The sequence below is a fragment of the Polyodon spathula genome, chromosome 26, assembly GCF_017654505.1.
Source record: "Polyodon spathula isolate WHYD16114869_AA chromosome 26, ASM1765450v1, whole genome shotgun sequence".
Taxonomy (NCBI): domain Eukaryota; kingdom Metazoa; phylum Chordata; class Actinopteri; order Acipenseriformes; family Polyodontidae; genus Polyodon; species Polyodon spathula.
Genome location: NC_054559.1, coordinates 2,948,153 through 2,960,470, shown reverse-complemented (window position 1 = coordinate 2,960,470; position 12,318 = coordinate 2,948,153). Strand labels below are relative to the sequence as shown.

Here is a 12,318-nt window from a genome sequence, read left to right as displayed (position 1 = left end):
TTTGGCAATATTCGACCATTCTTCTTTACAAAACTGTTCAAGGTCAAGTTCCTTGGGGAGCGTTGATGTACAGCAATTTTCAAGTCATGCCACAAATTTTCGATTAGATTTAGGTCGGGGCTCTGACTGGGCCACTCAAGGACATTTACCTTTTTGTTCCTTAGCCACTCCAGTGTATTGGCTGTGTGCTTTGGGTCGTTGTCATGCTGAAAGGTGAACTTCCATCCCAGTTTCAGCTTTCTTGCAGAGAGCAGCAGGTTTTCCTCAAGGACTGCTCTGTACTTTGCTCCATTCATTTTCCCTTCTATACTGACAAATACCCCAGTCTCTGCCGATGAGAAACATCCCCATAACATGATGCTGCCACCACCATGCTTCACTGTAGAGATGGTGATCTTTGGGTGATGTGCTGTGTTGAGTTTGCACCAAACATAATGCTTTGCATTTAGGCCAAAAAGTTCCATTTTAGTTTTGTCAGACCACAAAACTGTTTGTCACATGGCTACAGAATCTCCTGAGTGTTTTTTTGCATACTTCAAACGAGATTCAAGGTGGGCTTTCTTGAGTAATGGCTTCCTTCTTGCCACCCTACCATACAGACCAGATTGTGGAGTGCTTGGGATATTGTTGTCACATGCACACTTTGACAGGTCTTGGCCATAAAAGCCTGTAGCTCTTGCAAAGTTGCCATTGGCCTCTTGGTAGCCTCTCTGATCAGTCTCATTCTTGTTTGGTCATCCAGTTGGATGGACGGCCTGATCTAGGCAGGGTCTTGGTGGTGCCATACACCTTCCACTTCTTAATAATCAACTTGTGCTCCAAGGGATACTCAAGGCCTTTGATATTGGTTTTACACCCATCCCCTGATCTGTGCCTTTCAACAACTTTGTTCCGGAGTTCTTTTGAAAGCTCCTTGGTGGTCATGGTTGAGTCTTTGCTTTGAAATGGACTACCCAGCAGAGGGAACCTACAGGAACTGCTGCAGTTTAACACAGATGGAGGTCACTTAACTTGGTGTGTGATTTTGAAGGCGATTGGTTACACCTGAGCTAATTTAGGATTGCTATTACAAGGGTGGTGGACACTTGTATAACCAAGCTATTTCAGTTTTTATTTTTAATTAATTTTCTACAAATTTCTAGAATATTTTTTTAACTTGGAAGTTGTGGGGTAGGACGTGCAGACAAATGAAAAAACAAACAATTTTAATGCATTTTAATTCTAGGCTATAAGGTAAGAAAAGGTGAACATTTTTTAAAGGGGGTGTAGACTTTCTATAGGCACTGTGTGTGTGTATAATTTATTGTGTGTAGAATTTATATAATTTTTACTTTGTGGTTAAGTCTTTCGATGTTAAAACGTTAATTGCTTATTTAGGGGTTCTTTGCTTGGGAAATACCAACCAGGACTGTCAGTATACATCAAAATGTAATATAGAGTGTGTGTTTCTGTGATATGGTTTAAATGCTGACACCTGCATAGCATTTAAACTTTTATGAAAATGTACCAAAAGCACATCCCTACTAGCTACACCCTGGATTTCCCCATATGGTTTGGTCCTGTATCCACGCTTGTCTTCCTCCATCCTTTTCTCTGACTGTAACAATAAGAACCCTGTCTACCCTCTTAAAGTACAGATATAGTACTAAGTGATTGTAATAAATAATCCCATGCATTTTCCATGCCATACACATCCACTAGATGGGTAGTTTTGAAGTTTTAGAAATGATATCTGGTACTGCACTAGGTTAAAGAAATCTCTGTTTGCAAGTCTTGCTTTCAGATAGTCTTGTCCTGACTCCTCAGGGCAGCTGCATGAAGGGAAACTTAACTCTATCAGAAGTCACCACACTGGCTGCCAACACTTGATATATTTGAGGCACCTCACTATCTGCGCCTGCACTCAATAATCCCACCCCTCTCCAACTAGGTGTAGCCTAGCATATCACCACCTTCAGTAATCATGAAGCACATCCATTCCCTGCAGTGTGCCCAACATTACCCTTACCTCAATACAGGCTGCTCCAAAACCTAACATCAGCATTACTGCTGTATTATTACAACACATCCATTCCCTGCAGTGTGCCCAACATTACCCTTACCTCAATACAGGCTGCTCCAAAACCTAACATCAGCATTACTGCTGTATTATTACAACACATCCATTCCCTGCAGTGTGCCCAACATAACCCTTACCTCAATAGAGACTGCCCTAAAACCTAACATCACACCTACACCCACACAGTGTGGAGTGCCCCACCACACCCACACACAGTGTGGAGCTCTCCCTACACCCACAGACAGTGTGGAGTTCTCCCCACACACACACAGTGTGGAGCTCTCCCTACACCCGCACATAGCGTGGAGCTCTCCCTACACCCACACACAGCGTGGAGCTCTCCCCACACCCACACATAGCGTGGAGCTCTCCCTACACCCACACACAGCGTGGAGCTCTCCCTACACCCACACATAGTGTGGAGCTCTCCCTGCACCCGCACACAGTGTGGAGCTCTCCCTATACCCACACACAGTGTGGAGCTCTCCCTACATCCACACACAGCATGGAGCTCTCCCTACACACATAAACAGCGTGGAGCTCTCCCTACACCCACACACAGCGTGGAGCTCTCCCTACCTGCCCTGCCCGCTGGCCTCTGGCCTGGCTGACTCTGGGTCAGTGAAGACATGCTCTGTGAATGGACCGGGCCGTGTTGACACCGGCACTGTCTCGCTGGCTGTTGGCTCCGACACCTCTGTGGCTTCAGTAGCCTCCTCTGCAGACTGGGACGGGTTGATTTTGCCACTGCTGATCGGAGCTACAGGAGGAGAGGATACTGCCATTAGGTAACAATGCACTCCTTCAAAGCATGATATTGTCATTTATTGTTTTGCTGTTAATTGTCATAAGATAATCTTAGTACACTGAAGAAGGCCTAGCCGAAACATTCTGCTTGTCTTACAGTTTTTCTTATAGTTAGATCTTAACATCTATACCAAAATATCAAAATAATTCTATAAATCTGACCTTGCAATTCCATTAGCTACATTGTCTTAAATGTGCAGTTTAAAGAAACACAGGGCAGCTGGTTAATGGCAGGAAAGAAGCCATTGAAAGGGTGGGGACAGCTTCATCCTCACGTTAACCAAGCAAGTGCAACACTAACCAAAAGCACGGCTTGCCTAGAGAGATTTGTTTTAACTAAGTGCAGTTCCAAATATCATGTTCCAATAAACATACATTTGAGACCTATATAGTAAATGAAAGTGCACAATTGGTAAGATTTATGGAATTATGACTTTAAACACTGCAAAACATAAATACTAAAGAAACAAGTCAAATGACAAATGTGTCTAGAATTCTTATTAATATAACATCTAGTAATAGTGGACAATGATAATAAATATTTTGATTTAAAGAAATAGGGGTGTAAAAATTCATTGTGTATTGATGAATGGTGACACTTTCTGCACATAACATATTGTATCAGAACAGGTATTTATTGGTTGTATTGGATTACAAGACGAACACAACATAGTTCATTGTAGTTTTACCAAAAGGTTCTGAATTAAGTGTGTTTTAGAGTTGGTATGAATACATCATCTCACTATTTAATATAAGAAAATAGTCCATCATGAAATGATCGTTTGATCTTATTATGCATCATACAAGTAGCACATCAAGACCATCACATTCACATTGTGATACAGGAGTGTATTATTGTTATTATTATTATTGTTATTATTATTAGTCTGCAATTTGGTTAGCCCTGCTCTGATTGGTATTGTGGCTGCCTGGTACATACCCTGGCCCTTGTCCAGTACGGGTGTGTCAGTGCGTGAGGAGCAGTTGCTGCGGACGACACTGCAGCGGGTGGCACAGCCCACCAAGGTGATCCCAGCCAGCATACCCTCCACTCCACCTGCCTCCTCTGAGCCGCCCTCACCTGGGTCCAGGAAGATCTCCCCAGCCGGGTAGTCACTGTCGCTGGCCGCTGCACAAGAACACACACACATCAATACAGAAACACAGCACACACACACATCAATACAGGAACACAACACACACACACATCAGTACAGGTACACACACACATCAATACAGGAACACACACACACACATCAATACAGGAACACAGCACACATCAATACAGGAACACACATACACTCACACACACACACACACACACACACACACACACACACATCACATAAATACAGGAACACACACACACACACGCGCATCAGTACAGGAACACACACACATCAATATAGGAACACACATCAAGACAGGAACACACACACACACACACTCACATCAATACAGGAATTATATGGTTATACATGCATTTACCACACTATGGTTTGCCTTGTTTTTTTAATATAATTTACCATATGTAACAGTGCTTACCAATGCGTTTCCATGCTTTCACTGTGCTTTAACTATAGGAAACTGAAGTTTGTTTCCATTCTAGCTGCCTGCATTCACTTTGTCCCCACCAGGGTACATCTCAACAGTGTAAGCACTAATACAAGCTGCAGTTCTGTTTACATACTACAGCAAAGCCTTATATATGATAAATATTCTGAAAACAAAAAAGCCGCAAGTCGATTAAGATTTTTAAAAGGCTCATGATGCTAGCAAAGTAATTACAGTAAAGCTACCTAATATATGATTTTGTTAGTTTCAGATTTTCCCATATGTCTGTAAAGGCTTAGATTTTTTTAACAGCAATTTATTTGAAGCTGTTAGAGAAAAATATTTATCAAACACTCACTGAAGATACTTCAATGCTGTACATAAGAACATAAGAAAGTTTACAAACGAGAGGAGGCCATTTGGCCCATCTTGCTTGTTTGGTTGTTAGTAGCTTATTGATCCCAGAATCTCATCAAGCAGCTTCTTGAATGATCTCAGGGTGTTGGCTTCAACAACATTACTGGGGAGCTGATTCCAGACTCCTACAATTCTCTGTATTTCTGGTCAACCTTTTAAAGTCACACGAAAGAATTAACTCGACACTGAGTCAGTTACAGGAAAAGCAGTGGTTGGTACTCAAATGTGAGCCAATGTGTATACCTTTTGGGAGTCTGAGTTATTTTAAAGAAAATAAATGGCAAACAATGACAATTTAAAAAACATTTTAAAAAAATGCTCAGGAAGACTTTCAAACTCCCAGAAGCAGCTCAGGTGTCAGTTGAGTTCCTTCAGCAGGAAGTGCAGTATGGAAAAGAGTGCAAGAGACTTTTGCCAGTTTTATTGTATGTGAATGCTATGAAAAAAATACCATTCAAAGTCAAATCCACATTTAATAAAATATGCACCTCCTTCATATAGAAAAATGTGAGATCTCCAAAGTGACGGCAATACATATGAGATGAGATTTACTGAAATTATTTTGTTAGCTGTGTATAGTTGAAGTCTTGTCCTGCTGCTCCTTGTCAATGCCCTTCAGATAGTGGCTGTTTTGGAGCTCCCCTACCTGGCACACTGGAGATGCACAGCACATGGGCATTGCACACGTTGAACTGATCCACCAGTGAGCCGGGCTGGTTGGCATCAATGATCACAACCTTGCTGGCGGAGTGTGTGCTGGTGAGGATCCACACCCGACTGGACAGGGCATCTGTCTCGGGACCTTCCTTCACCTGCTAAGAAGGATCACACTGTCAGACAGCATGAACTATCACTTTCACCTTGAACTCCCTTCACCTGCCAGGAAGCAATACCCCATCAGACAGCATAAACTACCACTTTCACCTTGAACTCCATTCACCTGCCAGGAAGCAATACCCCATCAAACAGCATAAACTACCACTTTCACCTTGAACTCCCTTCACCTGCCAGGAAGCAATACCCCATCAGACAGCACAAACTACCACTTTCACCTTGAACTCCCTTCACCTGCCAGGAAGCAACACATCATCAGACAGTATAAACCAACCACTTTCACCTTGAACTCCCTTCACCTGCCAGGAAGCAACACATCATCAGACAGTATAAACCAACCACTTTCACCTTGAACTCCCTTCACCTGCCAGGAAGCAATACCCCATCAGACAGCATAAATTACCACTTTCACCTTGAACTCCCTTCGCCTGCCAGGAAGCAACACATCATCAGACAGTATAAACCAACCACTTTCACCTTGAACTCCCTTCACCTGCCAGGAAGCAATACCCCATCAGACAGCATAAACTACCACTTTTACCTGAACTTCCTTCACCTGCCAGGAAGCAACACATCATCAGACAGTATAAACCAACCACTTTCACCTTGAACTCCCTTCACCTGCCAGGAAGCAATACCCCATCAGACAGCATAAATTACCACTTTCACCTTGAACTCCCTTCGTCTGCCAGGAAGCAATACCCCATCAGACAGCATAAACTACCACTTTCACCTTGAACTCCCTTCACCTGCCAGGAAGCAGCACACCATCAGACAGCATGAACCAACCACTTTCACCTTGAACTTCATACACCTGCCAGGAAGCAACACACTGTAAGGGCCAGGAGACTGGTGAGCTCAAGCACTATTAACAGGTAGTAAACAATGTTTACAAGTTAGGGGTTTCCACCCCGTCACACACCTCCCCCTTAGAGTTAACTCTAGCACTGCATCTGCACCTTCTTGTGAAAAGCAGACACACAGTAATGCAGTCACCTTTTGCATCAAATACAGAAGGATGCACAATTAAGGGAACATGTATGACTCCCATTTAGGACCCCAAAGGAAAGTTATCCTTCACCTCCCCCTGAAGCCCCAAAGTCCCTTCATCATGGTAATGATAGCCCTTCGAGAGTCAGCGCAGAGGCCCCTCTGTACCCCCTGTGTGCCCACGTAGGATTGCAGCGTTGAAGAGCTCTAGGCAGGTGTACTTGTCACCACCCAGCTCATCCAGCACTTTAACGGTCAGCACTGTGCTAGCTGTCGTGGACTGGGTGTTTGCAAGCTGTTTGCAAGCTCCTGGAAAAGCTTGATGACACAGCTTGCTCTTTAGTTGAATGGCAAGACGTTTGTCTTTTGAACTGTATGGTTTGTAGTTCACGTCCAGCCCTTCCTTTTCCATTCAATTTAATGGGCTGAGATGCCAATTCATGCCAATTATTTCAGTGTTGCTGTGTATTAGTGACGTATTACCTTCTTCTTCTCTGGAGAGCTGTGGTTGCTCCTGCTCTCCTCTCCCTCCCCCTCCCCGGTCAGTGGGTCGGAGCTGCTGGACGATGTCTTCAGCCCGTTGACCTCACTCTCCTCAGTATGCCGCCAGCCTGTCAAGTCCACTCCAGCAGCGCACCACAGCTACAGAGAGGACACAAAGGCAGCTCAGACAAAAGAGATACAACTCAAGAGATACAACTCCTGTGCAGTGACCAGCCTTTCTTAAGGGAGCCTTCAAATCATTTACATTTTCATAATATTTTTCTTACCTGTTTAATATCCTTTTACATGTGCTCTCTATCATTCTCAACCATTCCAGCATAGACAATAAGCATGTTGTGTTAATTTATACATTTTTAACATTACTTCCCTTGATTTAAATTCAACACTTACATCCAAGCATCTTGTTGGCCTTTTTTTATAGCTTCCCCACATTGTCAAGATGAAGACATTGCTGGGTCAACATAAACTCCTAGATTTTTTTCATAGATTATTTCTTCAATTTCAGTATCTCCCATATGGTATTTATAGTGGACATTTGTATTTCCTGTGTGCAGCAGCTTACACTTTTCTATATTAAATGTAATTTGCCACATGTCTACCCAGTTCTGAATGCTGGCTAGATCATAAGAACATAAGAATATAAGAAAGTTTACAAATGAGAGGAGGCCATTCGGCCCATCTTGCTCGTTTGGTTGTTAGTAGCTTATTGATCCCAGAATCTCATCAAGCAGCTTCTTGAAGGATCCCAGGGTGTCAGCTTCAACAACATTACTGGGGAGTTGACTCCAGACCCTCACGATTCTCTGTGTAAAAAAGTGCCTCCTATTTTGTGTTCTGAATGCCCCTTTGTCTAATCTCCATTTGTGACCCCTAATCCTTGTTTCTTTTTTCAGGTCGAAAAAGTCCCTTGGGTCGACACTGTCAATACCTTTTAGAATTTTGAATGCTTGAATTAGGTCGCCACGTAGTCTTCTTTGTTCAAGACTGAACAGATTTAATTCTTTTAGCCTGACTGCGTATGACATGCCTTTTAAACCTGGAATAATTCTGGTCACTCTTCTTTGCACTCTTTCTAGAGCAGCAATATCTTTTTTATAGCGAGGTGACCAGAACTGAACACAATATTCAAGATGAGGTCTTACTAATGCATTGTACAGTTCTAATATTACTTCCCTTGATTTAATTTCAACACTTACATCCAAGCATCTTGTTGGCCTTTTTTTATAGCTTCCCCACATTGTCTAGATGAAGACATTTCTGAGTCAACAAAAACTCCATCATTTTGAATGACCTTTGCTGCTGAAATAGTGTTTGTGACTCCTATTTTTCTGTCATCTGCAAATTTAACAAATTTGCTTACTATACCAGAATCTAAGTCATTAATGTAGATTAGGAATAGCAGATTACCTAATACTGATCCCTGTGGTACTCCACTGGTTACCACACTCCATTCTGAGGTTTCTCCTCTAATCAGTACTTTCTGTTTTCTACATGTTAACCACTCCCTAATCCATGTACATGTGTTTCCTTGAATCCTTACTGCATTCAGTTTGAGAATTAATCTTTTATGTGGGACTTTATCAAAAGCTTTGTGGAAATCTAAATAAACCATGTCATATGCTTTGCAATTATCTATTGTCGATGATGGATCCTCAAAAAAATCAAGCTGGTTAGTTAGACACAATCTTCCTTTCCCCAAACCATGCTGACTGTCTCCCAGGATACTGTTACTATATAGGTAATGTTCCATTTTGGATCTTATTATATTTTCCATAAATTTACATGTAATAGAAGTCAGGTTTATTGGTCTGAAGTTACCTGGTTTGGTTTTGTCTCCCTTTTTGTGGATCGGTATTACGTTTGCAATTCTCCAGTCTGTCGGTACAACCCCTGTCTCAAGAAACTGTTGCATGATCTTGGTTAGCGGTTTGTAAATAACTTCTTTCATTTCTTTGAGTACTATTGGGAGGATCTTATCTGGCCCAGGGGATTAGTTTATTTTAAGAGCTCCTAGACCCTTTAACACTTCTGCCTCGGTTACACTAAAGTTATTTAAAACCGGATAGGAACAGGTTGACATGTGGGGCTTGTTGTCCATATCCTCTGTAAAAACCTGTGAAAAGTAATAATTTAATATATTTCGTATTTTTTTCTCTTCATCTATTGCCATTTGTATCTCTTAGACATTTTACTTCCTCCTTGAATGTTCTTTTGCTGTTCTAATATTGGAAAAACTTTCTGGAATTGGTTTTAGCCCCCTTGGCAATGTTCATTTCTATCCTCTCTTGGCCTTTCTAACTTCCTTTTTGACTTGCGTTTGCAGTTCCAAGTACTCTTTTTGTGTACTTTTTCTTGGTCCCTTTTAAATGCTCTGTAAAGTGCCTTTTTCTCTGAATATTTTTTTTTTTTTAAATTGATCTATTAACCCTTTGTGGTCCTATGTTGGACCAGGTCCGACATCATCAAAAAGACGTAAAGCACAGGTCTCTAGTAGATTTTTTTTCCGGAAAAAGCAGAGAAAAACATTCAACGGCCGAGTGAGACCAATAGGAGCCGAATGAGCCGAAAAAAGAAAAGGTCGTATGTGATAGCCCCATGCACCACAGAGATAATGATGGACACAAACAAAGGAGATAGCTGCTTCCCCATTCAGCGCCCAAAGAATATCACAGACATTTGCAGAGCTTTTTGAGATGTTATAGTAATAAAACAATGAATTGGATTGAATTATTGAGGAGTTTGGTGTTAAAATTAGTGATCAGGAGAAGAATTATCAATATACACGTCTATAAAGAGGTATGTGAAAAATACAGCGAACAAGGGGTGGGGCTTGGCTGGAGATGCAGTGCTGATGTTGTTTTGCCATGCAATGCATTTTAAACCTGTTTTACTCTGAAAAAAAAGTTAAACAGCACATGTAAAATAAATAGCATGTGTGAAAATAAATTGGACCTGACGCACCTGACAAGCGCTGAATAAATGGACTGCAAAGGGTTAAACAATAAAAATTTCAGCTAAGTTGAACGCAAGGGCTCAAATGTAGGTTTCATGAGTCCATTAAGCACCACGTTAAGCCTCCAGTGAGGAACAATATCTTTCATAGGTGGCGGAAGCCACGGAGCTTCCTTTCAAAAATTGTCCCGCCAGGAAGTGAGCTCCTGGTGAGACCAAGTCAGTCTTGACATGGCAAACTGAAATAACTGCTAGGTAGACCTTTAATGTAAAGGAGGATTTCACCTCATCAAACAGGTCTGTGACAGGCTGGTGTGTGGATAGAGGCCCAGAGACAGACTGCAGTTCAAAAAAATAATACTTTTATTACAGAAACACAAAATAAAAGGGCACGAGGGCCAAAATAAAGATATTTAAACACAAATAATAAACAAAAAGCAAAACTTACAAGAATAAAGGTTTCCAGGCTGGGCAATGCCTTCACTGGATGAGAATTCACAAAACCAAAAACAGCAAACACCAACTTGCTTCCTCAGCTCCCTCCTCCCTAATGGGAAGCTGAGGTCTCCTTTTATGTCAGGTGGCTGGGTGCTGATTGATCGTTAATTACTCTAATTAACTAATCAACCCCAGCCATAATTAACCCCATAACTGCCAATTTCTAAAGGGCAGAGCTCTGCTCTGCCACAAGGACCTTCAAAAATTGCTTGCATAACTGCCACGGGACAGGTCGTGGGGTCAAATCTCCAAAGGCAGGCACAATGTCTGAAAAACACCCCACTTGTACCCACACTGGGAGCGAGTAGATACTGCTCTGGCATTTTGCTGGGTGTCAATGACCCTATTGGACAGACCCAGATGGCTCAAATGCATGGGCCAAACCCAGAGCTGCAGGCTCGATGGATCGGGATGCTATAAAGTCCCCCACGCCTGACTGAGCAGGTCGTGGCACTTGGGCCATCTCATTGGCTGGCCGCTCAGGAGCTGAATCAGGGCTGAAACCAGTCTCCTGGGCCAATAAGGGGCTACTAATAGCACCCTGGCCTGATCCTGTCTGATTTTCTCCAGACACAGCAGGAGCAGGTAGGAAGGCATATAACAGTTGGTGTGCCAAGGCATCTACTGCCACCGGGTCCCAGGCCCCTGTTACAGAGAACTAAAGGGGACAGTGGGTCGATTCCTGGGAGGTAAAGAGATCTATGCCAACTCTCCTGAACCTCTCCCAAATGAGGCTACCAGCAGTGAGAGGAGGTTCTCATGTGCCCACAGCAAAATCTTGCAGGCTACGCGATGAAGACCAGGAGACCTGAGGTGATCCTGGTGGTTTATATAAGCCACCATGGCAGTCTTGTCCATATGGACAAGCACATGTCTCCCTTGAACCTCCAGCAAAAAGTTCTGCAAGGCCAGGTAAACTGCCTTAAGTTCCAAAAAAATGAATATGGCGACCCTGCCAAGGGGGGTTCCACACTTCACTTGCCCCCCTGCCGTTACACACAGCGCCGCAGCCGTGGATGGATGCGTCCGTGGTGATGATCTCCCTTCTGGTGACGCTGCCCAGTGCTACTCTAGACGTAGATGAGCAGGCTGTATCCACCAAGAAAGTGCCTTCAGATAGTGGCGAGTTACTCTCACGTGGCAGTACACAGAACTCATATGCTGTTCCTTGAACGTGAACTGCAGGTAGCTCCTGTGCCCTGGTTTTATGGGGATGTGAAAATATGCATCCTTGAGGTCCACCGTGGTGAACCAGTCGCCTGGCCTGATTGACTGCAACAGATATTGCATGGTCAACATTTTGAGCCTCCGTCAACTCAGATACAGGTTGACCTGTCTGAGGTCAAGGATTGGTCTGAGGCCAATATCCCGTTTGGTCACCAGGAAGTACCTGGATAGAACCCTTCTGTGAACTATGACACTGTTTGTTAGGGAAGATATTGCCCTAGGTCAGGAGCACTAGTTAGGCGCCTGCACCAGACTGGCAATAGGAATTGGCCCAAACCCAGTTTCTCTGCGTCATGCAGGCTGTACTGTCTCATCTATAGGCCAGGGCACTTGCAACACCGCAGTGGCCTTTTCAATAAGTGGCAGAAGCTCTGCTGACAGAGAGAGCTTAAATCGCAGGGGATGTGCTGTCTGATTCCACCTCCTCAGAGGGGAACGTCAGCTCTTGTTCGCCCACCTCCTTATAGGCGGCATGG

The 12,318-nt window shown here is 43.2% G+C and overlaps 1 protein-coding gene across 22 annotated transcripts in view; it reads right to left on the bottom strand.

Moving 5' to 3' along the window:
• Positions 1-12,318, bottom strand: part of mapk8ip3 (mitogen-activated protein kinase 8 interacting protein 3) — a 210,818-nt gene that overhangs the window by 40,890 nt on the left and 157,610 nt on the right. For 16 of the 22 annotated variants that reach the window (XM_041229732.1, XM_041229743.1, XM_041229735.1 and 13 more), the window contains 4 exons: positions 7,145-7,303; positions 5,484-5,652; positions 3,807-3,995; positions 2,639-2,819 (listed from right to left, as the gene is read on the bottom strand). In XM_041229732.1, the coding sequence (XP_041085666.1) occupies positions 2,639-2,819; positions 3,807-3,995; positions 5,484-5,652; positions 7,145-7,303 (698 nt within the window). The remainder of the gene's footprint in view (positions 1-2,638; positions 2,820-3,806; positions 3,996-5,483; positions 5,653-7,144; positions 7,304-12,318) is intronic. The other 6 variants (XM_041229734.1, XM_041229749.1, XM_041229750.1 and 3 more) reach the window with 1 other exon arrangement.